General features: G+C 45.9%; 1 protein-coding gene across 4 annotated transcripts in view; it reads right to left on the minus strand.

Annotated features, from left to right (window-relative positions):
- The window catches only part of rhea (Talin_middle and talin-RS domain-containing protein rhea), a 408,423-nt gene that overhangs the window by 52,494 nt on the left and 327,956 nt on the right, over nucleotides 1-27,973 (minus strand). For 3 of the 4 annotated variants that reach the window (XM_065450432.2, XM_065450447.2, XM_065450440.2), the window contains exon 46: nucleotides 2,209-2,325. In XM_065450432.2, the coding sequence (XP_065306504.2) occupies nucleotides 2,209-2,325 (117 nt within the window). Of the gene's footprint in view, nucleotides 1-2,208; nucleotides 2,326-3,534; nucleotides 3,659-27,973 lie in introns of those variants that run through there. The other variant, XM_065450455.2, reaches the window with a different exon arrangement.

Consider the following 27,973-nt stretch of genomic DNA (forward strand, 5'->3'; position numbering starts at 1 on the left):
CAACAAGCTGCTTATAACAGTGACAGTGTGCCAGCTGCCCTCATATTGTGCTACCTTCGAGACTGACCAAGGTTGTAAAAGAACAGGTTGTAACATCTTTTCACTCAAGTACTGTAATCAGTGGACTTGAGCAATAATCAGAAGATCTGCAGAAACACGCAACCATTTAATACACCTGCATTGCCTTATGTTATTTGCTGCTGGAAGGATCTTCCCAAATACATATCTAATTGCCATACATTTTGAGACGGCTTGCACAAGAAAGCATTTTTTCTTCAAAACATTGTTCCTCACATAAGGATGTCTGCAATTTTTTTCTTTCTGGATTGATTCTGCTGCTTTGTCCAGTTCTGCACATATTGTCAGCCAAATATCTACTAGCATTTATTAAAAACTGCATTTTAATGTTTTTTGTTTATGTTACTCATCTTATTAAATCAATTTTTTGTGCTCTTATTTCATTCTGTAACAACTTTACTGAATGCCACACCTACAGGCCTGTAGGGCATGATAAATAAATAAATAAATAAATAAATAAATAAATAAATAAATAAATAAATAAATAAATAAATAAATAAATTGTGTCAGAACGCATCTCACAGTGACTGTTACCGGTAATGTGTTAGCACTGAATCAACATAGTGACAAATGTATCGCCACAGTCGAAGCGAGTTATGCATGACACGCAGCACTCCTTTGCGCTTCCCTAAGAACACTCGGTGCCTTCTAGTGCCGCCGTCGCGAAGCCTACACGTGGGCTCCGAAATGCATGCGGTGCCGGTGCCTGCGAACACTGAGAAACACGTCATGTGGCTACCGTGCTCCTCTGTTGCGCTTCTTTCTGGACACACTGTGCCACCTGGTGGTGCTGCCGAGAAGCCTCAGAGGCGAGAAGCGCGGAGCACCGCTGCGTGCGAATGCCAAGACTTGTTCCCCATCTTGCCGCACGTCCGGCGGTACGTACTCAGTGACCCTAGTGCATTCATGGCGCAGCTTGCTAAAAGTTTGGTGTAAAAGACATTAATTGAAAAGCGGCACATACCCAGTTTATTTGTGGTGCAGCTTGCTAATGGGTCAGGTTGCTATCCTTGAGGAATCCTTGCAGTGTGATTCCACTCGGCATCGGAGAAAAGTAAGAGACCTTTCCCGTGATTCTAGAATGGATCATTCCCAGCGGCGCGCACACCTAGTAACCCAATTTGGCATCAAATATGTCCACTGAAGAGTGGCAGAGAAGCACTGGCACACACACAGAGTGATCCAAGTTTGCATCAAAGAGATTCATTGGAGACGAGCACAAATTGAGTGGCATATACCTGGTGCTCCAAGTCGGCATCAAACAGTTTCTTCGAACAGCAGTGCCTACCCAGTCTCGCACCTACTCAGGTTGGCGTGAAAGAGGTTCGTTGAAGAGCGGCACATACGTACACAGTGGCACACACTCGTGATCCAAGTTGGTCCGATGGTTGCTTTCGAGCCCTGTCACCTCGACACAGCATCCCTATGTGCTAACCGTTCAACTATGGACTAGCAAGTGACCGAGGTAGGCAGAAAAATGTTTAGATACAAACGCAGATAGTTCAGAACAACATTCATTTGGGCTAGATGGTGCATACTTGAACTAGGAAAGACCAGTGCCAACTAAGATAGATAGATAGATAGATACATAAATAAACATGGATAGCCCATGAAAAGCGTGTGAGGTATAAAAATAAGCCAATAAATAAGTAAATAGATAGATAGATAAATAAATAAATAAATAAATAAATAAATAAATAAATAAATAAATAAATAAATAAATAAATAAATAAATAAATAAATAAATAAGCCATATTGTTTACCCAAACATAGTGGTCTATCTGGCAATGCTTTGCAGAACCCCAAACTATGCTAGATAGTCAGCTAGCTGCAAAATGCTCTACATAACATTGATTGTGTATGGCCTGCATAAGAAAGAGAACGTGCTAGAACAGAATAGCTCTTCTAGCAAAATAACTTTTAAGCCAAGCAATGCGAGGAAAAAGTTGGGATATGTCTCAGGATGTTTGCTAGCCAAATGTTCATGCCGGGCGAGAACGTGTGGACTTTTCCACTTGTGAGGGGCCATGTGTTGAGTTGGAGCATCAGTCACAGTGGCAGTTGCTGTCCCCAAAACAAATCATAAGTAAGCTGGAGGGCTGGCATCACGGCGTGCCTCCGGTGGCTCACCCGAACTTCCTGTGAAATGGCCTCCACGGTGGACTCGAGAGCACGTGTGCCACGAGCATGCTCATCCTCCACAGCCCGTACGGTCTTCAGTAGCGACGTTACGTTGGTCACCATCACCTGGGCACCAAGCAACACCGCACACTTCAACACATGCCAGCACCGACCAGGTGCCACATGCACCAAGCATGAGCAACCTGGCAACATCATGACCACGTGAGTCACCCGACAGGCAGAAGCTTCACTAGTGAGCAGTGACCACACTCACACGGACACATCATAAACAGATCTGTTGCACGATGCTTTAAAAGTAAAAGAAAAAAACTTACTGTGGTGTGGAATTTTTATTGTGAATGGGCAATTATAACAAAGAAAAATCAAAAGATGGAGATTTGGTTTCATTAAAAAATAAAAAATGACATAATCAGTTCAAACTAGTTGCTTCCAAGAGAAAAAAAACTTCAAAAGGAGCAACTTCTTGTAGGTACAAAAACAGTGCTGTGTGTGGAGCTCACAAAATACTGCCTCTGTCAGGTGCCACAACAAAGAACATGCTGGTGTAACTTTATTTTTCTCTTTTTGTCCATTGCCCACCTGTGCCATGAACTAGGCACACAACAAATTGAAGAATTACAGAGGAAAAACCAGAGTGCTTTTGAGAGGATGTTCTCCAGCCAAAGGCTGCACACATCAATGCACGCCCAGCGTTGATTGTGTCCAATGCCAGATGCTTTCTCACAATATCAGATTCCCTAATGTCCTCAGAAAATCCAGAAGGCGACAAAAAGCACATGGCCATCAGCATTCCAGTGCCGACACGACTAAGCACACAACCACAGTGGGAATAGAACAACTAGACTAAACACACTTTGATCTACGTCAACTGTTGGATGGTTTTCTTTCGTACGACACAAAGAAAGGGCGCAAGCTGTAAAGGGATCTTACAGAGGGCACAGAAAAACAAGACAGCCAGCCCATTTTTGCCTCGAGGAGTCGTACATAGTGAGGAATGCAGGCTAACACGAGCTCGCAAAGAGTCCACAACCACAGCACACGGTGCGAGTTAGAAAGCAGCTAGCAATGCAGAAGCCCAGTTAGTGGATGACTCAGACAAAGGAGGCCCTCCGTCAGGATGTTGTCGTGCCATGCACACACAGCAAGCAGCAAAACTTCAAGGGTGACCTTTTGTGTCAATGCTGCTCCAATGGCTTGACAGCCGTGGCTGGTGCCGCGTGTGTGACCCAAGGGCCTGCATGCTAGTTGAAACTGTGGTGCCCAATCTTTGGTTTCTTTTTCCCGCCACCAGTGAAATAAAAAAACACCAAGCTGTCCAAGCGAACCAAGTCATTTATTTCTCTGCACTATTCAGCTAGTCCCTCTCGAGTGAGAGCAAGCAGATTAGCTCCTCTTCCTGATCGGAGGCCAGCCCTTCCGTGTCCGTGGTGTCCGCCACCTGCCGGGAGCAGAGGGATCCTGCCTCAGCCAACTGGTGCTCTGACCTCATTCTCGGGCCACAAGAATGCCGAGCAACAGAGCTCGTATCTCAACACTGCAAATGAGCTGGCAATGAGCGTCAGCTCATCTGTGCAGAGCCGCGGGAGGCCACAAAGGTCACACATTTGCCCGTGCCCTTACAAGTTGCAAACTACCACTGTACCAGTCGGTGGTGCTGCAATGTGCGAAGGTATTTATCAGCAAAAATCATCACTGCCATGCAAATCTTAAGGCTCTGTGACATCCTTTCCCATTTTTGTCCCCACACAAAATTATTTGTGCCGTGAGAGCTTACACTAAGTTTTAGCACAAAATGACCAAGCTGTAATAAAGCATATAGAGGCAAGGAAACGAAACTTGGACCATGAACGCTACACAGATGCTGTGCAATACACAACATAAAGTCATCTGCAACCTACTGCACGCCGCCATTTTAATCCTGACATAGTTGCGACTGACCTTGAGCAGATTTTCCATGTAGGCTCGGAGGGACATGGTTGATTATGCTGTTGGATTAGTTGGCTAACCACAGCTATGTAAGGGAGCTGAGTGCAAATGGAGCAAAATAAAACATGCTGTCATGGCCCTATTACTTCTTCTGGGTTTCCCCCCCTCCTCTTTTTTTTGTGCTCAACTCCCTTACATAAACATGGGTACCATAACCTATGGTCTGCCGTGCATTCCACAGAGCACAATATTTTGAAAATCCTTGAACCCCAATGTTACGCAGAAAGGGAACTTAACATGGATAAAATGCTGTAGCTTGATAATGAGTATATTCCAAACTGGCATGTTTTTCAAGTTTTCTACCTGAAATATACAGCATTTTCCAAACAACCGTAAGCTTTCTTAGAGAAGGTTTTCAAATGACTTCAATAAACTGTTTGAAAAGAAGCAGATCAATCAATGCAGAATAATTTGTAAGGTGAGCTGCTGGCTTACCATATAATACTCAGGATGGATAACATATTTAGTAATAAGAGCAAGCTTAAAAATGCACCTTATTGCATCTGGGTATGTTGTCATCACAGCTGACCATTTCTGGTGGAGATTACTGAGCATTTGAGACACTTGTTTATTTCGTGTTGTGAATCTCTTCACAATATTATACAAGATAGACCAAAATTAAAATTTGCAGGCACAGTCTGATAGGTTCCCAACACCCTTAAAACTTGTTCAGCCTCACAGTGGTGCCAACATGGCAACTGCCAGGGAGTCCCTCCTTCAATTCCACAGCGAAGGCTGGTGAACAAGGGGCATTGCACTGCACCATTCGTGCACATGAGAGTGTTTCAGTCAAGGCAGTGGTGCTGTACATAACTTGTAAAGGCATTCTGCTCAAGGACACAGCAATATCCACCTTTGATAAGCCTAAGGGTAGGCTTAAGAACAGACACAGAGACTACCGGAACAATGTCTAAAAGACTAGCAATAAAACAAGAGTTTGAGGCTAAGCCAGCTGCTTGATGCAGGGAAGACTTATCGAAACCAAGTCACCGTGGAGGACCCAGATCACGAGAAGGAAGTTTCCACATAGATAACAGTGTGTTCAAATACATTTGGCAGGGACTCTCAAATCATGTACTCCTTACTGACATCTTGAAAAAAATGTGCATCGTTAATTTACTCTGCCAGTATCGATGGAATTGTCAAGTTTTGACATCTCAAATCAAGAGTTTGAATGATTTTGAATGTGTTGCAGTAGTTTCTTGAAATATTATGATTCTTGTTTACCGTTCACCTCAAGCTGCTCTAACGAAATCACTTCATTATATGGATTCGGTACTTTTATTTGCTAGCACGAAGAAATTGCACTCGGTAATTGTTGGCGTGACTTACTTTCAAAAAATAATGACAGGATCCAACATATTGAAACTATGCTAGCAAATGGCTGTGAAAACCTTATTGAACTTCCTGCGTGGATAACTTTGAACTCAAAAACATTGATTAGGTTTTACTTCTATGACAAAATATTACACATGTTCTGGAGTGCTCAGTTAGGGTACATAAGTGATCATCTGCCGTTTTTTGCCACATTCCCATTTTCTGTGCGCACAGATAGCAAACATGACTTCAAGTGGGTCATAAATACCACACTGTATAGGTATTTCAAACTTTACTTTCCAGTGCAAATTGGTCTAATGTTTATGCTGAAGAAAATTCTACAGCATCATATGATGCATTTGTGTCCAAAGTGAAACAAATATACAGTGTAGCATTTCCTTCCATCCCTGTGGTCAAACATAAAAAAGCTAGAAAGGAATGGGTAAATCAACAACTATACAAGCGCATTCAACACAAAGACAAATTATTCAATAACTTCTTAAGGAGTTGCAACCCTGAAATGTTTAAAGAGTTTAAACTAGTTACAAACAAGTTGAACAGTGAGCTAAAGAAAGCAAAACTGCAATATTGCTTTTAATTTGCAAATGCAAGCAATTGCAGATTGAAGCCTCTATGAGTGATGGTCATAAAACATGGAACATACACCACGTGCTAATAGGGTCATCTTGACCAAGTATGCCACAGGAAATTGTTGTAAATGGGGATAAGAACTGTGGTAATGATGCAGCTAATTTATTTAATAATTATTTTGTTAATGCCGGTGCTTCAACTTCTACATCTGCTTTTTACCCTGTATGTAATATTCAAAGTTATATAAATCATCGTGTCAGCGAGACTATTTTTCTTTAGCCTACGTCTGAAAGTAAGATTTTTCCTGTTCTTAATTCTTTGAGTAACAAATCAGCTGCTGGTGAGGTTAAAATTAAAGCCAAGCCTATTGAAGCAGTTGCTCACATAATATGTGGCCCGCTGGAACACATTTGTAACAGTATATTATCCAGTATACTTTTTTCTGAAAAAATTAAAATAGCTCGTGTCACTGTAATCTTTAAGGGTGGGAACCTAACACGATGACTTGAATAATTATAGACCAATTTCAGTATTGCCGGTATTTTCCAAAGTGGCTGAACATATTACATATAAGCATCTAAATAGTTTTGCTGGATAAAGGCGTTACCTCGGATAAGCAATATGGTTTTCAGAAGAATAAACCAACCAAAATGGCATTACTGAGAGTCTGAGATACAATTGTAGATACTATCAAAGAAAAAAAATTTTACCATTGGTATATTCCTAGACTTTTGCAAGGCTTTTGATAGCATAAAACATAACATATTACTAGAGAAACTGCAAGTATGTGGCATTCGAGGAATAGCATTAGAACTTATGCATAGCTACCCTGAATCTCGATTTCAGTATACTTCTTTGGAAGCGTACAGTTCTGAAGAGAGCATAATTAAATATGGGGTACCACAAGGCTCCATTTTAGGGCCTTTATTATTTATTATTTACATAAATGACATAAACATTCCACTGACAGACAAAATCATATTCTACACTGATGACACTAATGTCTTTTTTTCCAGAGTAGACTTTCATGAACTATAAGTTACTGTAACTGATTGGTTACGAGAACTTAGCAAGTGGCTATATCTAAATAAACTTGACTTAAAAAAAAAGAAAAAAAAACAAACAATGTTTTAAATTTTTTATTTAAAGAATAAGCAAATAGATTACGATGTAAACTTTTTTATTGTAAATCGCAACTTGAACAAGTTTCAAGCCATTCGTTTCTGGGTGTTGCATTTCATAAAAACCTAAGCTGGACAGAGCACATAGATAATTAAGGTACGCACTGAGGTTGCACAATGTGTTGTCTTCCTGCAAAGGATCCCATACTTTGTGCCTGTCAGGCAACTCAGACAACTGTACTCTTCATTTGTTCACTCACATCTTAGCTTAGACAGGGGTAACTGGAGATTGCAGGGCGAGGCCTTTGTCCTGCAGTGGACATAAAATAGGCTGATGATGATGATGATCTTAGCTACTGCCTCTTAGAACGGGAAAATGGTAATAAAACAGATATAGAAAAATTGGCAGTACTGCAATGGCGAGGCTGTTCGGTTGCTTAACTCCTCAAAACAATACATAGGACCTTTTATATTAATGATACGCTCAACATTTCTAATATTAAAGACACTTACAAAACAAAGATCTGCATACGGCTAAATAAAGAGGTATCCAGCAACATTAAACAATTTTCAATCGTTAACTGAGTAGAGACACAGGATACAGCCTACGTCAAACTTCAATAGTAATGAGGAAACCAAGGACAAAATATGGCATTCAAACTATCGAATATGAAACTATGTGTGTATGCAATACGTACCCTAACATTGTTGACGGAGCTATGAATTGTAGAACAATTCACAAATTTAAATATGCAATGAAAAACATCCTATCTTCTTATGACTACGTTTAATGAATGCTATGAATTCTTAAATTGTTCGATGTCAATAGTGATGTTATAAATGTTATATTCTAAATGTTTAAATTATGTTAGTAACAGAATGCTCTTTTTTTTTGCAGTGGTGTATTTATTTATATACTTGCTATTTTGCAAACAGTTGATACATTGCAGTGTGTTTTAAAATATTGCTGTAAATATTTTTGATGTTTTCTGTCTTTTTAGTTGTATTTGGTTTTATTAGTATTGATACTCGTAAACTGCTACTTCTGCTGCTTCAGTGAGGTAAAGGCCTTAGTCAGGAGGTTTAAGCCCTCCTTTTGCCTTACCTTGTGGGTAAACCTTGTACCTGTTTTGCCAAAATAAAGAACTTGAACTTGAAAAAGAAGAAAGAAAGACAGGGTCTATGATGGATGCCATAATGTAGGCCTCCCAAATAGTTTTGACAACCTGGGGCCTTTTAGCACACATACCGTGCTTGGTACACATGTGCTTTTGCATTCCATGCCCATCATAATGCCACCTCAAGTATAACCTGTGACCTCATGCTTATAAACAGAATGCCACTGACCTACTGTTGCGGGCATTTTGCCAGTGTTCCCCAAAACTCTGTTGAACAAAACATGAAGGACAAAAAAAAAAGGAAGCTAGGGGCCATGTAACGAGTGATGAATGAGAAAATAATTCCGTAATGTATGGCGAGAGCCAGACTGCAGTATGCACTAATCCTTTCAGTGTACGTACACACAAGGAAAAGGCGTTAGAGATGGACGAATGCTGGACTTTCAGCTGTACTTTATTAGTAACCTCCTAGCTCCCAAGACATGTGCATTGATATCACCTCGAAAAGTACACTGCTGCACGAGCACAGTCAATGCACGCTGGTACCTTCTTTTTCTAGTTGATCAGGCACCAACTGGCCCAAGAGCTTGCATTAAAATATTTAAATTAATTAAATTATGGGGCTTTACGTGTCCAAACCACTTTCTGATTGTGAGGCACACCGTAGTGGGGGACTCCGGGAATTTTGACCCCCTGGGGTTCTTTAATGTGCACCTAAATCTAAGTACACGGGTGTTTTCGAATTTCGCCCCCATCGAAATGTGGCCACCGTGGCCGGGATACGATCCCATGACCTCGTGCTTAGCAGCCCAACACCATAGCTACTAAGCAACCATGGCGGGTGGAGCTTGCGCTAATGCCTTTCAGTGTAGCAGTGAGCTACGTTCGTATGGCATGATTTTGAAGGGGGAAACAGTACGGCAAGGCGAAGACTGATAGAGAGTAGAAAACACAAGCGCTGACACCTTGCAGTGTCACTGACGTAAAAGCGCATTTCTGCGTATTTGTCCCACCGTGTCACTGACGCACCCATACATTCTCCACTCCCTCCAGCTGATGTGTGCAGCAGTAATGCAAAGTTGACGGGCTCCGAGGTACATCTGTGGTATATTTCTACAATCATAATTTCTTGTAACTTGAGGTAAAGCATACGACAACAGAACGGAACAAAGACACAGCACTGCTAACAAATGTACCAACCAGCCCACCAGTCTGTTCTTTTGAACATTATATTTCATTTCTCTGGATTTATAGGACATTTTTTTTTTACCATAAGCTGGCACCATTATTGCAAAAGCATGTGCATTAGAATGAAACTAGGTAGAAGATACAAAATGAAGATAGAAATTTTAGGACCACACTAACAGTGGATTTGCCATTATCCACGTCATTTCTTTCCCTTCTGCATAAGTGAAAATAAACCAATGTGTTCATTTTATATCTCATAAAAAAAACCGACACTGAAAGGATTAAGAGGGCAAGCACATGTAGCTGGTGTCCTCATGAAGTTCAAGGGAAACAAATGGATTCGGCAGGTAACCAGTTGTCTATTCGAGCGGGGGCAAGGATAGGCAAATGAAGTGGCAAAGCATGATATGGAGCTTAGGAAGGTGCAGGATGGCATTCGCTAACAGGCATAACTGGAGATCTTGCAGTAGGTTTAGAGAGAAACTTAAACAGTACAAAGGAGAGGACAAGAAGCAAACACACGACAGTGCTGTTGCTAGTGTTCTCTGAGTTGCCTGAGTGCATTTCAAATGCTGTCGTGGGCAGTTGAAAAATGGGAATAGTTGAGATTGCAGCGATGTTGTGTATTTGCTTCTCGTCCTGTCCTTTGTGCTGTTTAAGGCTGTTGTGACATACCAGGTAGCCCAAGCAACAACCTTAGTTCAGAGAGACGAAGGAACCAAAGTGAATTCAGCTCTGAATACAGTGAAAACCCTGCACGCACTCTATCACTTTCATTTGTACATCTACATATTCTTGGGCACATGGTTGTCAAAAACATTCGTGTGTTCTAAGCTCTGAATCCAAGCTGGTTGTTAAGGCAACATCCCTTACCTTACAAACTAGTTTAGATTCAGACCCTACTATGGTACATTTCTATACCAAACATCATAACCTCCCATCTTCTCCACTCTTAGATGTTCATAAGTTCATTGTGCAATACTTTAAAAATACCTACACAGGAACACATTTGTCTTCCACCTATGTTATTCTTCTAACCTTTACAATTTTTTTGCTATCTGAACTTTCTTGAGGCTGTGATGCACTTTAAAAATAGCAATTGTTGAGATTCATTAAAGCTGTTTCGATAAGCTTTAGAAGAGGGGCTACAGATGTGGCCGCAAACTATACTCTGAAACTGCTATTTTATGCTGTTTTCTAGGCTCAAGTCCCTGTACGCCTGCTTGGCATGTTCACCGTGATGTGGGTCACAGGTGAGTGACAGCGATAATTCCCCCTGTGTGGCTGTGCAGCGCTTTCCTGCAGGGTGTAAGCAACATCCTTACAAAAAATCAACAGAGAGAAAAATTCGCAGTCATTACGCTCTGTGAATGTGGGCTACCAGAGGAGCTAAACAAAGCACACCATGGAAAGTAAAAGTTTACTTATTTTGGGGCTTTTCTCTTCCGCGCCTGTAGAATACTCTGCAGACCTGCGCAATCGTTACTAATAGTGGCTCAACCTGTCCAGGTGTGCAAATTTATATGCGCCAAACTCTCAAGACGCTGGCCTGCCCGCAATAAATTCATAAGAGCATTGTATGCCACTTGTCAATGCATGCGTCTGTGGCGTAACAGTTTCAATGTCGGTCTTCTGTGCTAGAGGCAGGGTGTCGAACCAGAACTGAAAAAAAAAAAATGGAAATGAACCTAAATTTTTGCCCAGAACCAGAACCGAACTGAACCCACATTTTGGAACTGAACCTGAACCGGAATGAATCAAAGGAACCATTCCAAACCAGTTCCGGGAACAGAGATTTCGAGCAGAGCAGTCTGGTAAAAAAGAGACCTTTATTTGCTTGAAGCATTGTTGAGAAAAACGGGAGATGCTGCTGAGAGATAATGCAGCAGCATTGTCCGTCCATGCTCTGCACATCCTGACAGAACCATCATAAGTCGTAATAAACAAGTTGATTTTTATCAAGTTATCAGCATCTTATGGTCACCATTTTTCATAAGAAATTGGTGCACATATGAAAAAGCCTACGGAGCTCGAATAAACCTGCTGGTGTGCGCCGTAGAAGCCTCCAGAGAGATTGAGAGAAATCGATGTGTGGCCTGCAGACAGCGTGTAGCCTTTACAGTGTTAAGTGGATCCATCTCCACTTTTCCTCACAGGCAGGTGGCGCCGCGTCGGAGAGAACCGACTGGAACGTTCTGGAAATTGTTTACGTGCCTGACCAATAGCGACGAGCACCCCAGTGGGAGAGTGAGAATGCTGTTTTACAGTGTAGATGCTATGTGTATGTGCGCCATTGCTTTCGCAAGAAGTGTAGAACAGATGTGGCGTGCCAAATAAAAGAAGGACGATTAGCGCTGTCGACCAGCCCTTGCTGAAGTCCTAACCTTTAAGACTTTGAGGAAGTGCTTCCGCTCGACTTCTTGGTCAACGCCACTGTCAACAGCCACGGGCCTGCAGGGAGCACGCGCCTGTTCTAAGCACGGCCACATTGTGACCCTCCGCACATCAGTCTGATGCAATGCGCAGTGAGCAAATCGTGTTATGTTTGCCTCCCTCGTGTAGCAATGCAATATTGTTACAAGATCTCTGTGTATTGTAGCCTCTGTGAAGTGTTGTATTGCATGCGCTGCATTGTTTTGGAGAACACTGTGTGTATGTTGTGATGAGTTAAATGAAATTCCTCTGTATCATCTCTTTGCTGTAAGCGGCTTGATTTGTTTGTCAACCTTTCACTCCAATCCATTCTCTGGCTTGCAACCAGTAAATGCTGGGCACCAAACGAGTACCTCTCTGTGTCACTTTGTAGCTCGATTTCGGCTAAGTCTGTCATGCTAAGTCGTGGGGATCTCTTGAGAGACTGGAATTGCTACTCCCACATGCTCTCGGGTGTCTGGGAGTGCTCTACTAGAGCATGAAAGGTGACACGGTTGGAAACGTTACCCCTCGCCATTTACAAATGAAAGTGTACTTGCCGTGTACTTTAGTTTTGTTTTCCTAGGCTCAAAGTCGCACCCAACTAAGGCTGAGCTCTTGATATTGTTTTGTGTATTTGTAAACTTTTCTCGCTCCTGATATGACCCCCTATAGCATAGAAGTGTGGGTATACGTGACGCTTCTTTTGGCTGTGTCTCACTTCTCTGCTGCGAAGTCACCCTAACCAGAGCAGAAGCTCAAGAGTAGTTGTCTTAATATTTCTCAGCTGCAACATGGCAGTCGTGCAGCAAAGAAGTGTAAGGTGCATGTGCCCGCCGCTTTGTGCGCGAATTGAACCGTTTCTTTTTTAAGTGTGCATGAGTGCCCTCCCCGTCAACACCTTATAGCATTAAAAGAAGGCCAAATCGCCACCTGAGCCAGTCCGCTCCTTAGGGCTGGCTGCTGCCTAATGCTCCGTTGAACTCCAGTCGTCACTGACGTCGCATCTGCTCTCCGTAACCCGTCTGGGTGAGTGAACTGTCTATGCGCTCGTGTCACTGTACATTACATTCTCACTTATGCATTCCTTTGAACATTTATTGGGTTATGCTCGGGCAATTGAATCAATTTCTGTAATTGTAATCACTCGTTTTTAATTGCATTTTTATGCGTGCCTTGAGGAGCGTTTAATGAGCAATTATTATTGTAACTGAAACGGTTTCTTTGGTAATTATTTCGCTTCTACATTTTAGTTTTAATATTTACGTTGTTAATCTAACGTCATTGTTGTCCTATTACTCTCACTGAAAATAGGCTTCATATACTTGTAGACTACTCCCCCCCTTCTTCTGGCACTCCCCATCTAGATATTTTCTGAGGAAAGCTGCATTTTTCTCCATGTTTACAGCAAGAAATTGGAAGTGCATTGTTGAAATAGGCTTTCTTGTACAACACTGAACCAATTTCTTAAAATTTAAATGGAAGCAGCAATGACTCTGTCAAAGCATGTTTTCGAGTGAAGAGTGAGGGAGGGATGTCGAGCAAGATGGCTAGTTCCGAGTTTTAGCCATCGCTTTTCGTGCACTCTTCACTTCAAGTAGCAGTTTCGTCAAATGTCCCTTCCCGCTATCTTCCACTCAAGTCACAGGGTCCTCATAAGCATATGCATGCTCCTTTTCATGGTACGCTATTGCGCTATGTCCCAATTTTTAAGTGAGCTACTAGACCTTGTTCCAGCCCAGACTTTAACTATACTGACAAGAAAAGAAACTACAGACGTTAAGAAAGCATCTGTTCGAATATCTTTGTTTTTGCGAGGTAAAGAAAAGAACAGCCAGGACACATCGCTTTAACACTGCCTGTGGGGCGCCATAATTGGAACCTACTGCTCATGCCTCACACCTATTTTAGACCTTGCAAAACAATTTTTTATTTTTTTTGCTCGTGCACATAATATTTGGGGTCTTAGGCACAAATGTTTCTACAAAGGTAGTCATACAGTGACTAACTATTCCTGTATATTACTCTTGTGTGCAGCCGGTGCTGCTGTTTCTAAAGATGGGTCGCTTCAGTCATCATTCAGTCCGCAAGCATTTCCAGTTTGATGTCGAGAAAGGACAGTCTATATGTCAGATTGGAGACTGTCAGAGTAGGTCATCGGGACAGCATGCTGCTAACCTTGAACATCACAGTGCAGAATACCAAGCACTAGTCCTGGAGAAGCTGTCGTGTAGCAAATCCTCGAAAGGGTCTGGCAGTGAGCAGGTTCTCCGACTACGGAAGGGCAAGGAAATGAAGCAGACACAGCTCCCGCACGCATTGTAGGTGAGCGCGGGTGTGAGCGTAAACATAACCGGAGAAGCCGTCATGAATGCTAGCGTCGAATTGGCCACTACGGATGGTCGACCATTTTGCAGGATTGACAACTCCGTGTTTCAAAAATCAATGACCCTATATTGCAAGACCTTAAGAAAAGAGCGACTATGAGTGCCGAGAGTGTTCGATTATGAGTGGCTCAAGAAGCGAAAAAAGCGAGAAAATTGATTTCACAGTCACTTCAAAATCATCTTGTTTCGCTAAAAATGGACAAACACCTTGATCGAGCAATCCTTGGCATCAATGTACAATTTATTGAAAATGGCAGGATGTGCCTGCAGACACTGGCTATGAAATAACTTTTTGAGTGCCCACCGCAGAAACTTAAAGCGCGAGTTTTTGGCGTGCTCTCTGAATATGGAGTAGCTCTGGACCAAGTGTACAGTGTAACGATGGACAATGCAGCGAATATGGTTAGAGTGGTTGCTCTTCTAGCAGGGCCAGCATCTGAAGACGAAGATGTCCGGCACGTGCCACAGTTCGAGAATGAAGAACGGGAAATGCCATATGAGAATTTAAGCGACTGGCGACTGGTGATTTAAGCGACTCCTAAACGAGTTGGAAGGAGGCTTCACATTTTCGGATGATGGACCACTCCTTCAAGGGATGAGGTGCGCCGTTCACACACTGCAACTTGCAGTGCACGATGCGCTGAAATGTTTAGCAGTGGAGGACCTTGTTATCAAAGCACGCAACATAGTGAAAAAATACAGGCACCAGCAGTGATGTCCCTCCTTTGCAAGCTAAAATTGATGAAACCAATTTTGGACTGTCTGACACAGTGGATGTTTACAAGCGCCATGCTTAAATGGCTGCTGGAACTCCGAGAATTCTGCGACAACCTCTTTAGCCATGAAGGTGAGCTCTCTCTTACAGAAGAAGACTGGTAGGGCATCAAAAACAAAGTGGCTGCACCGGCTCCCGCTGAGAAAGCCATTGTTGAACTGCAAAGGGAGCACCTCACGATATGTGATTCTTATAACACTTGGCTTAAATGTCGCCTAGAGGTTTCTAAAATGGACACCTCGATAGCCAGCAACATGGCAACTACCATGAAGAGGCGCAAGAAGTTGTTGCTAGGCTGCGATCTTTTCTGGGCAGTTATTTATCTAGATCCTCGCTATAATGTAACGTTGGCTAGTGAGGAAAGGTGATGAGCAAAACAGCACCTGGTGACCACATGGAGGCAGCTACATGGAATTGTTGGAGGCGATCGAGTACAATTAATAGCGGCAGCAGAATATCCTTCTAGGAGCTCATTACGGGCTGGGGTTGAACTTGAGGCCTTCCTTATGGAAAGAGAAGAGGACTGCCTGCAAGCAGCTAGTGACAGTTCACTCAAACTCAAAGAAGTACACAGCCTACTTGATGCCGTCGAGAAGGTGCCTAGAATAAGCAAGGATTCGAATGTACTGGGCTATTGGGAGAAAGAAAAGTCGCAGCGCCCAGACCAGTATTCACTTGCTACAGTAGAACTTGCGATGCCGGTCATACAAGTTAGCGTTGAGAGGGCATTTTCAGGGCTTAAAGGGACACTAAAGTGAAACAATAAATAAGTTTAGACTAATAAAGCATTGTTTAAGAAGCCAGGAGGCAGTCATTTCAAAAAAATAGTTTCGTTATAAAATGAGAAAATGAAGGTTCAAGTATCAGTATTTGAATTTCACGCCGAAACCCCAGCGCCGGTACGTCAGCATGATGTCAGGAATTCCAAAGTATGTTTTCACATTTGGGCTGCATTGGCTGAATAAAGGTTCCCGCAACTTGCCATGTTTAATATTTGGTTCCTTTAGAACACAATGTAGTCAATCTGTACCGCTATATATAGTTAGTAGGCCCTAGAAGATGCCATCAAAATCGAAGACGCCACAGCCCCCAGGTGCGGGAACTTAAGTAGGCGTTGCCACCCGTATTTCGTTTTTTCACTTTTCTTGGCTTACCAAATGTCTTATCGTTGTAAGAGTGGTGTTTCTGGTGTTGCAGAAAGTGTGGGGATGCGCGACTCTCGCACGTCCCAAGATATCTTGTTTTCCCCCATCTCCTGCAATCCCGCTTCGCTGCGTGGCCTGCGTGACGCCCGCGGCAGTCGATGTGGTTGAAGCGCAGAGCGAGAGATGGCGCGAGTGTTGCGCTGCTACCGGCAGGGTTATTTGGGTGCGGGAGCGGAAGGCGCATCTCTCTTGAATTCGGGACAGCAAGCGGTACGAACGTGCCATGCCGTGCGTGCGCCGACCCATGCTTCTGCAAGACAGTCTCGCGTGGCCGCCTTGGAATGTGCCACCATTCGCGTGACAGTACGCGCGAACGACCAGGCGTTGGGATCCAGCATGGGACGAACATAATAGCTCGCTATCCGGTCGCGGTGAGTCGGACTTCTAGATTTGTCGCACGCCCATCGGCTTGTTTTGTGGATAGCAACTCGGCTAGCAGGCATTGATCTATGAAAGGTGCAATAAATGCCCTTGTGACTGGTTGCACTACTGTGTTGTCGTTCCTTTGTCCCAAGAGCACGGAGGAGACCCCACATCTGGCGATCAACGTGGGGCTCTTGGGGCATCAGACGATAGTTTTAACAGTTTTGCTTCGTTCAAGACCTTTGTTTGAACCGAAGCGTAGGGCTAGCGTGGATTTTGTTCGCTAGCGTTGGCGGCGTGCTTTCTTGAGCGAGGCGACGGTGGCTGTAGTGTGTTTGAACATGTCAACATGCTAAGCCTTTTCGCAAGTGTTTTTTTTAATGACATTTGTCGGTACGAGAGAAACGTGGTCTGCATCCTGGGAGAGCGAGGCTTAGCGCCCGCGAAGCATTGGCAAGCCTGAAGCGAGTGAGCATGGAAGCCTCGTGGGTGGCCTGAATTTCTTATGTAAATAGCTTCTTCTATCTCTTTGACTCGGATGAAGTCCCGGCTCTGGGAGCCGGGTGGCCGCGGGCCACAGGCAGGTGCCACTACAGGCTGACTGGTATTGCGGCCTGGCACCGGGCGCTCCGACACCTTCTGGGATGGTGGGCGCCGTCAACTCGGATGCTGTGTGCACCGAGCGGAGTAGGACCACGTCACAGAGCTGATGTCTCATCGCGGCAGCCTGTTTTGCGCTCATTTCGGGTGTTGTTTTTGGATGCCAGTTGTTGTCAGGGTAGCGACGCTTTAGGCCTAAGGCTTTACGAACCTGCCTGTCGCACGTGGAGGGACACAACCTGGTGGACCGTGGCGTTGAGGTGTTGCAATTTGCTTCCCTCATTCTATTTAGCCTCGCACGAATTGAAATTACTCGTTCGACTCAAGGAGGCGAGCTTCGTTCGCGTGAACTTAGCATCTGAGTAGCTGCCTGATCTTTTGCTAGCCGAGTTTGACATCGTACCACGTGGGCGATGCACATGCATAATTCCTCTCCCTTGCACTACTTTGGTGTTTGCCGAGTGTGTTGAGTGTACGCAGCGTGATTGGAGTCAACCCTGGCTTGCTGTCACATGCACATCGTCTGCGCTGCTGCCCCGGATTACGATCGAGTCACCCCGGGCGATGGTGATGCTGTGGCCAGTTCGGAGCAGCGACTGCGGCGGCCTCCTGCATCAAGCTCACAACCCTCGGCGGCGGACAGAAAAGCCGGCGGTCACCGACAGCTACGGCGGCTCTTACCAGCAGGGCGCGTCGGCGCGAGCGACACTTGCTCGTACCGACTACTGCGTCGTCGTCTCTGGAGTCCTGGCCTGGAATCGTGCCGTCGAGTCTGCAAAGCTGCTGCTGTGACCGGCGGACGCCAGCAGTGTACCCGGGGACGATGTCGGCTCGCATGCTATGGACAGCGTGTAGACGTTTCTTCGGCGCGACCACTGTTGCATGTACTACCTTGTTCGCGAAGCACGCATTGATGTGGACCGAGTGACATGTTTCGCCGGAACATGTAGTGATTTTAAGGTTGGGGGGATGTGGGGATGCGTGACTCTCGTGCATCCCCACATCCGTGGCGGTCGATGTGGTTGAAGTGCAGAGCGAGAGATGGCGCGAGTGTTGCGCTGCTACCGGCGGGGTGATTTGGGTGCGGGAGCGGAAGGCGCATCTCTCTTGAATTCGGGACAGCAAGCGGTACGGACGTGCCGTGGCGCGCGTGCGTCGACCCATGCTTCTGCGAGACCATCTCGCGTGGCCACCTTGGAGTGCACCACCGTTCGCGTGACAGTATGCGCGAACGACCAGGCGTTGGGATCCAGCATGGGGCGAACATATTCACTCGCTATCCGGTCGCGGTGAGTCGGACTTCTAGATTTCTCGCGCGCCCATCGGCATGTTTTGTGGATAGCAACTCGGCTAGCAGGCATTGATCTATGAAAGGTGCAATAAATGCCCTTGTGACTGGTTGCACTACTGTGTTGTCGTTCCTTTGTCCCAAGAGCATGGAGGAGACCCCACAAACGGTAACTTACTGATGCAGAAGAAATCATTCTTCACTTTATAGTCCCTTTAAGTACATCCTGTCTAGTCATCGAACGAAGTTGAATTCAACAGCCCTAGGTGGCGTCCTCTTTCTTCGCTTTTTTTATTCTGCGAAGTAAAAATTTGCAGCATTGACTGAGCATATAATAGAATGTTTGGAAACATTTGCAAAGTTGTCACATAATGCTTATTGGTAATCGTACAAGCCAACACTGCACTCTAACCTAAGTGGGAGAAGATGCATTGGAAGACTGCTCTTAGAGCTTGAAAAAATCAGTACGGAATAAAATTGAAAAAGGTAATACAGTCGAACCCACTTATAACAGTATCCAAGTGCCATGAAAATTCCATTGTTATAACCGATAATCGTTATAACCTGGTTGCAAGAAAAAATCAAAATAGGGGGATGGCAGAACTGTTGTGAGAAAACTGTGAGGAGGCCGGTGCCCCTTCCCACCACCTTCCGCCATCCGGCTGCTGATTGTGTTCACATGCTTAAATGCTTGCTAGGAGCTCCAATCGCGTGTAACAAGCCGCAGCTGTCGGAATTAAAGAATGGCACTGCTATAACAAATGCAAAGAGGTGTCACGGGTGGCAAGTGACATGTGAGTACCGCCGAAGCATCGCTTTGGTGGCCCAAAAGGCGGCCTTTTAAATATTGCGAAAACGCTACCGCAGCAGCCTGTCAGCTTGAAAATCCAGAAGAAACACTGAGGTGAGATCGCCACAAGCATCTCGACACGTACATCTCACTGGATTGCATGAGAAAACCCTACATCCCTCAGCCTTGCATGCTTCGCGCAAAGCTTTCTGACATCTTTCTCCAAGGCATCCAGGTGCTCCACGTAGTGCAGCGGAAGGTTCCTTGTGAAAACGAAGCCCCAGAGCGACTGAATCACCTGCCAAGCCTCCTGTGAAGACAACGTTGAGGCAGCCTGCCGTACTGCATCATCGCTGCCGTCATTGCCGTCGCTATCTGATGCAAGCATGTTCACAATGATTGCGCCATCGGTTAGAAGCACTTAGTTTCCAAGTCTATAGCCGTGCGCTTTCTTTTCAACAGGAACGCCTTGCATTGCTGATGATCAGCAGGTGGATCAGCCATATTCCGTTTCAGTGGCGAGTCAAGCGAGGCTGAGAAACCGCGTGGCCAGGGACGATTTCAATGCAACCAACAAAGATGAACGCGAGTGATTAAGCTGTTTGCAGAATTATGAATGAGGAGCCGGCGATCAACATGTGAGCAACCTGTGAGCAGCGCAGTTGGCACGGTCCGTTTGTGTTTCGGAGGGTGGGGGGGCATAGAGCTTTGGGCGCAGCCAAACTGTGCGTGCGGCCCATTCGTGTTCGGAGGGGGGAAGGGCGACGGGAGAGAGGCGCACGGAGATGGCTAGAAAATGAGCATGCGGCAGCTGTCGGGGCAGCGGCCCATCATGCAGCGGCTCGAATTTCCCGTTTTCTTTTTTTCTTTTCAAGGATTTTGTATTTCACTACCTTTCGCCGCAGACACCCAGCAGCCAAGCTTCATTACTATAACCGATAATGCAGCATCGGGGCATTGTAGTAAGCGGGTTATTTCACCATGACAACGTACAAAAGTTGACGGTGTAGCAGCTTGTCATTGTTATAACCGATATATTGTTAAAACTGGTATCATTAAAGTGGGTTCGACTGTACCCACAAGATAATTATTCCATACATCCGACAAAATTCTGCTGATTTTTACTGCAAGAAATGCCCATTAATATATGTAAAAGATATGCAATGCACACAAGTGATGAAGGTAAAGTGCTCAGTAAGCATGCAAATAAATTTTCTTAAAGCCCTTGTATTTGGCTAAATGGGCAGTTTATTCTCCTCATAAGAGCTTTAAGATAGTTGAATATGGATAGAATTCAGCTATGTCAATACTGAATTGTGCTGTTTCCTTTTATACCCAAGGTTTCCTAGTTGCTTTATTCCTGTGCATAGGTAAACCGTTAGCGACGTTTCAAAACTGTAATTTCTAGTTTATTTATTATGGTGCTGTACCTTGCATCTGGCATTTTTCCTCCTCGCCCAACAGCACCACCAAATATTATGCATAGTCTGTAGTTCCACAGCCCATCAGGTTCTCTTCTTATTATTAACCTCAATTTGATGTAAGGTTGTCCATATATACTATCAGTTTGCATTAAATACTGCCCATCTGCCCCAATTTTCCTTTGCATTTAGAATAAGTTAGAACGTATATTCCGAGGCAACATATCATGGCTTATTTTTCATGGTTTCAATGTACACGGTGTTTAATAATGTGTAACCTTTTCAATGTGTTGTTAATGTGAATCTATGCCCGTTTCCTTGTGAAGGCCTCCAGGGACATCATAAACAATGAATTCGAATTCCACTTATTCTGCTTGAATAAGCCATTATATTGACACATGTACTTGTTTGTCTTTATCGGGCGAAATGTTTCACCGCCTTACAAATGTTATCGCACAGCGCAGGACGCGCCTGCACGTATTGGAAGTTTCTGGAATGTTATCGGTGCCTCCATCCGCTGTCTGTGACTGAACCTTGTGTAATCTGATTGCATGTGTGTGCGACGCGAATAATGTAGAACTTTGTGGAAGGCACGCAGGTCCCATCAATTACTCTGGAAAATTCGAGAATTGATATAAAAGGCGACACGCTTGACCCATTGATCAGGTTTTCACTAATCGCCGACTGTGTTCGCCGCTCTGGTTCTGCTTTAAGTGTATCCTGTTTTGTGGGCACAGGTTTGCCCAATAAAAGCTAGTTTTGCTTTCCCAGTATTGCTACTGTGTTTTTTGACGTCACGACCACGTGACATCTGGTGGAGGTGCTTGTGCATGCATGTACCGAACGCCCCCACAAAGCCGCGATCCAAGCCCGAAGCATGCGGAAGACAACACCAACGTCGCCAAGTAACAGCGAGGTAGTCGCAGGCTGCAAGGACTGCCCCCGGAGCACGGACTTTTGCCTGAAACGACCAGGAAGATAGCCACCAAGTCTACCCCAATGGCAGCCCCAGTGTCCCCCGTCGTGCTGCAGCAGCCCAGGGAGCCACTGACGTTCCGCAGTTCAACGTTAGAGGACCCGCAAAGCTGGCTCGAGACATATGAGAGAATCGCTACATTTAACAACTGGAACAGCGACGACAAACTGCGACATGTCTTCTTCGCATTGGAAGACGCTGCCAGGACGTGGTTCGAGAACAGAGAAGCCACCTTAACGACCTGAAAACTGTTCCGAAGTGGCTTCTTGCAGACATTCGCAAGCGTCGTGCGCCGAGAACGAGCCCAAGCGCTATTAGAAACCCGGGTGCAGCTACCTAATGACACAACCGCGATCTTCACGGAGGAAATGAGCCGTCTCTTTCGCCACGCCGACCCTGAAATGCCCGAGGAGAAGAATGCCCGCCTACTCATGCGTGATGTAAAGGAGGAACTTTTTGCCGGAATGGTACGAAGCCCTCCGAAAACCGTCGACGAGTTTCCTCGCGATGCCACCAGCATCGAGAAGACACTCGAGATGCGAAACCGGCAATTCGACCACCGCACGAACTCGACAAACTACACCGGAGTTCAGTCACTGGCCACCGACGACCTACGCGAGACTATCCGAGCTCTCGTGCGGGAGGAGCTACAAAAGCTGTTCCCATCATCACAGCCTCAAGTGGCTTCGATTGCCGACGCCGTACGTGAGCAGCTCCAACAACAACTTGGGGTAGCCCCTGCATCGCCGCAGCCTCAGCTGCAAGCGATGACCTACGCCGCCGTCGCCCACCGTCAAGGTCCCCCTCCACGACCGCACCAGGGCCCTGTGACGCCGTAATTCCTTCGACCACCACCGTCGCCGCCAGCACGCCCACGTGTCGCCCAGCGCAGCTACCGGAGGAAGACAGACGTTTGGCGCGCTCCTCACCACCACCCACTCTGCTACCACTAAGGAGAAGCGGGTCACGTCTACCGACGATGCCCATACTGGGAGATGGGACTGCGAGGTTTCGCCGTCAATGCTCCGCGCCCGCAGCAAGGTGAACGCCCTCGCGATATCACCGACTACCTCGCTGCTACTCAGTGGAACTCTCAACGACCATCGCGTTCACCATCACCAGCCCGCTACTTGTCGCCACAGGGCGGACCATACACTGGCCCAGCCTGGGGCCGGTCAGTGAGCCCATATCCGGAAAACTAAAAGCAGCAACCGATGGAGATGCCATTGCTGTTCGTCGAACTGACGAAGATCCTCCGCCGCCGATGAAGAAGCCGAAGAAACTACCTCGACGACATAATAACGACAAGCCGCCGACAAGCACAGAATACGACGATGAAAGTCGACTTGACGAAGCGATGTTCCCGCTTCAGTTCAACACGACCTCAGTTCAACCACCGTTCAACCAGTTCACACGACTTCAGTTCAACCACCGACCTCGACGTGCTTCTCGACGGCCACGCAGTTTCCGCCTTAGTGGACACAGGGGTCGATTACTCCGTAATGAGTGGACACATCGCCGCCCTGTAGAAGAAAGTTAAAACTGCATGGGAAGGCCCTCAAATTTGAACCGCTGGAGGACACCTCATTACGCCGACTGGAATCTGCATGACAAGAATTACCGTTCATGACCGGACTTACCCTACCACCTTCGTTATCCTTCAAAAGTGTTCACGAGACGTCATTCTCAGCATCGACTTCCTGAACCAACACAGCACAATCATAGACCTGAAGTCAAAATCGATAACGCTGTCGGAAGATTAAGGGAGCATCCTGCCTTGCTCGAGCATTGTTATTTTGGTCGGCACCAAAATACCCGCTGACGTAGAAGGCGTCATCAAAGGCAACCAACGTCTACAGCTTGACCGTGAAATTTGCATCGCTAGAGGAGTCGCTCGACTGCACGGAGGAACCACAAAAGTGTTGCTGACAAACTTCAGCCAGGAATTCAAGCCCATCAACAAGGGTACGACGATCGCATACATCGAGGAAATTCTGGAAACCAGCAATGCGTTTGTCCTCTCGGATTCTGCCGCATGTACCCCGACGACCGTAGTTCCCGAACCAGACTTCGACATAAATCCAAGTCTCCCCATGATTAAGCAACAACAGCTGAGAAGCTTACTTCGACGATACAAAGAGTGCTTTTCGACGTCATCAAGGATTCGACAAACGCCAGTCGCAGAGCATTGCATAATAACCGAAGAGTGTGCTCGACCACTCCGCCAGAGCCCTTTTCGAATTTCTACGCGAGAATGTGAGGCTATAAGGCACCAAGTAGACAAAATGCTGCGCAACGACATTATCCAGCCGTCCAAAAGCCCGTGGGCATCTCCTGTAGTCTTGGTGAAGAAAAAGGATGGAACCCTAGATTTCTGCATCGATTATCATCGGCTGAACAAGATTATGAAGAAAGACACATACCCCCTCACACGAATAGATGAGGCATTGGATCGGCTCTGTAATGCTAAATACTTTTCGTCGATGGACCTCAAGTCTGGCTATTGGCAAATAGAAGTCGACGAAAGAGATCGCAAAAAGATGGCCTTCATCACCCCAGACGGCCTCTACGAGTTCAAGGTTATGCCATTCGGACTGTACTCGGTGCCTGCAACGTTCCAGCGTGTGATGGACACGGTTTTAGCAGGATTGAAGTGCAGACCTGCCTCGTTTACTTAGATGACGTCGTCGTCATCGCCGGAAATTTCGACGATCACCTCAGGCGGCTTGCAACAGTATTAGAGGCCATCAAGTCATCAGGGCTTACTCTGAAGCCGGAAAAATGCCGCGTCGCTTATGATGAGCTTCTGTTCCTAGGTCACGTAATCAGCAAATCTGGTGTCCGTCCAGACCCGCAAAAGACAGCTGCCATCGCACAGTTCCCGCAACCCATCGACAAGAAGGCAGTGCGTAGATTCCTTGGCATGTGTGCCTACTACAGGCGCTTTGTCAAGGACTTTTCATGCATCGCTGAGCCGTTGACCTGTATAACTAAATGTGATGTTGAGTTCAAGTGGGAAACGCCGCAGGCCGACGCATTTGAAGAACTCAAACGACGCATGCAGTCGCCACCGGTACTTGCGCACTTCGACGAGTACGCCGATACAGAAATCCATACTGACGCCAGTAGCCTAGGCCTCGGTGCCGTTTTAGTCCAGAGGAGAAACGGAGTCGAACAGGTGATAGCTTAAGCTAGCCAGTCGCTGTCAAAAGTGGAAGGCAACTATTCTATGACCGAAAAGGAATGCCTCGCCATCGCTTGGGCTACAGCTAAATTTTGCCCCTATCTATATGGCAATCCATTCAAAGTCGTCAGCGACGATCACGCGTTGTATTGGCTAGTGAATATAAAGGATCCTTCAGGACGACTGGCGCGCTGGAGCATCAGACTACAAGAATACGACATCACTGTAACTTACAAGTCCGGACGAAAACACTCCGATGCCGATTGCCTATCACGCGCCCCCATTGACTCGCCGCCGCTAGATGATGAGAATGACGATGCCTTCCTTGGAATGATAAGCGCGGAAGACTTCGCTGAACAGCAACGGGCAGACCCGAAGCTAAAAGGCCTCATCGAATATTTGGAAGGGCACACCGACGTCGTCCCCAGGGCAATTAAGCGTGGATTATCTTCTTTCACGCATCAAAACAATCTACTCGTGAAGAACTTCTCACCAGTCCGCGCCAACTACCTTCTTGTTGTTCCGTCGACACTGCGTCCAGAAGTACTGCGCGCCCTACATGAAGATCCGACCGCCGGGCACCTCGGCTTCTCCCGGACGCTATCGAGGATACAAGAAAGGTATTACTGGCCGCGCCTAACCGTCGACATTGCCCGTTACGTCAAGACACGCCGAGACTGTCAGCAATGCAAGACACCACCCACAAGGCCAGCTGGATTACTACAGCCAATCAAGCCTCCTTGCCGACCTTTTCAGCAGATCGGGATGGACTTGGGACTGTTTCCGACGTCAACGTCCAGAAATAAGTGGATCATCGTGGCGACGGACTACCTCACCCGCTTCGCTGAAACTAAAGCACTGCCGAGAGGTAGCGCAGCCAAAGTGGCGAAATTCTTTGTCGAAAACATCCTGCTGTGACATGGCGCCCCAGAAGTCCTCATCACCGACAGAGGAAAGGCCTTTACAGTGGAGCTCACCCAAGCCATTTTTCACTACAGCCATAGAAGCCACAGGAGGACAACTGCCTACCACCCGCAGACGAATGGTCTCACGGGGCGCCTGAACAAGACCCTTGCCAACATGCTAGCAATGTACGTCGACATCGAGCACAAGACGTGGGATGCGGTCCTGCCGTACGTAACCTTCGCTTACAACACGGCGGTGCAAGAAACAGCACAGATCACGCCGTTTAAGCTGGTTTACGGCAGGAACCTGACGACGACGCTCAACGCCATGCTGCCGCATGTCACTGACTAGGAGAATCTTGACGTCGCTACCTATCTCCAGCACGCCGAAGAAGCTCGACAGCTCGCCCGCCTAAGGATCAAGAACCAGCAGAGGACCGACAGCCGACACTACAACCTCCGACGACGCTTCATCGAGCACCAGCCTGGCGACCGTGTTTGGGTATGGACCCCGATACGCCGACGAGGAATGAGTGAGAAACTATTGCGACGCTATTTCGGACCCTACAAGGTCATCCGATGCATTGGCGCACTGGACTATGAGGTCGTGCCAGACGGCATTTCACATTCACAGCGGCGCCGCGCACGATCTGAAGTGGTCCACGTGGTGCGCCTTAAACCCTTTTACAGATGCTGACGAACTTCCTTATTTTGTTGTTCTCTTTGCTACGGGTGTTTTCATTTATTACTTTCGTTTGCAGCATCGGGTCGATGCTTTTTAAGAGGGGGCTATTGACACGTGTAATTGTTTGTCTTTATTGGGCGACACGTTTCACCGCCTTACAAATGTTATCGCACAGCGCAAGACACCCCTGCATGTATCGGAAGTTTCTGGAACATTATTGATGCCTCTATCCGCTGTCTGTGACTGAGTCTTGTGTAATCTGATCGCATGTGTGCGCGACGCGAATAATGTAGAACTTTGTGGAAGGCACGTGGGTCCCATCGATTACTCTGGAACATTAGACGATTGATGTATAAAAGCCGACGCGCTTGACTCGCTGATCAGATTTTCGACGATCGCCGACTGTGCTCTCGTTCTGCTTTAAGTGTAGCCCGTTTTGTGGGCACAGGTTCGCCCAATAAAGCTAGTTTTGCTTTCACAGTATTGCTACTGTGTTCTTTGATGTCACAACCACGTGACAATATACAAACAGCACTGAGACACAAACACTCACAGTCCTCCAACATCACTGGCACTTCTTTGTGCAGTAACATTTTGGCATTTGTTTACTGCTCTAAGAGAGTATGAGAATTAAAAGAAAAGGAGACTTTGGGCCGCTTAACTCTACATTTAAAGAAGATGTGACAGCATTTTTCATATCATCTGTTCAACCTTAAAATTAAGGGGCGCACGAATTAAAGTAAATTAATGCAAATTAGCAAGTACACTGGAGTGGATAAGTGAGATGGGTGGATGAGCTAATGTGAATTAGTGATACTGAAGTACAAAAGCGCCAAACAGACGACACAAGAAGCTTAAAAGTTAAGGTTCTGAATTTTAAAGTCTAAAGTTCTGAAAAGTTAAAGTTCTGAATTCAATGTCCTTCCCACTTTGTTTAAGGTGAACAAAAAACGTATACTGTTGAAAGTGAACAAAAAACGTATACACACACTAAAATAGTATAAAAATTTGCAACCTGCAGCTGCATCTTTGACAGCATAGGAAGCAAGCACTCTTAGACACAACCTTGATTTTATTGCTTTTCTTCTAGAGTATTTTTATGAATAAAGCATCACATTGCACCTGGTTGCACACATTTCCAAATGTTGCCACTCTTCACCTAGTAATGGAGCTGAGCAAACTATGCTACACAGTCACATAGGCGAGCTCCTCCTGGGCCCACTAAGAATAGAACGCAGCAGCAACTCACAAGAAATCGGGGGGCAAGGTGAAGCAGCTGTCTGCCGAATGCATCCATCTTATTACGGCCGCATTCTGTTGTGAGAGTAGCAAATGATGTACAGTAGCTGATGCTGTACCATCCCAGGCAAGAATGACAAGCACCTTCATGCAAAGACTGGTCAGATTCGGTTGACTGAGTAATCTGAGTTCAGGTGGATCC

This window comes from Dermacentor albipictus, chromosome 4 (genome assembly GCF_038994185.2).
Source record: "Dermacentor albipictus isolate Rhodes 1998 colony chromosome 4, USDA_Dalb.pri_finalv2, whole genome shotgun sequence".
NCBI lineage: Eukaryota > Metazoa > Arthropoda > Arachnida > Ixodida > Ixodidae > Dermacentor > Dermacentor albipictus.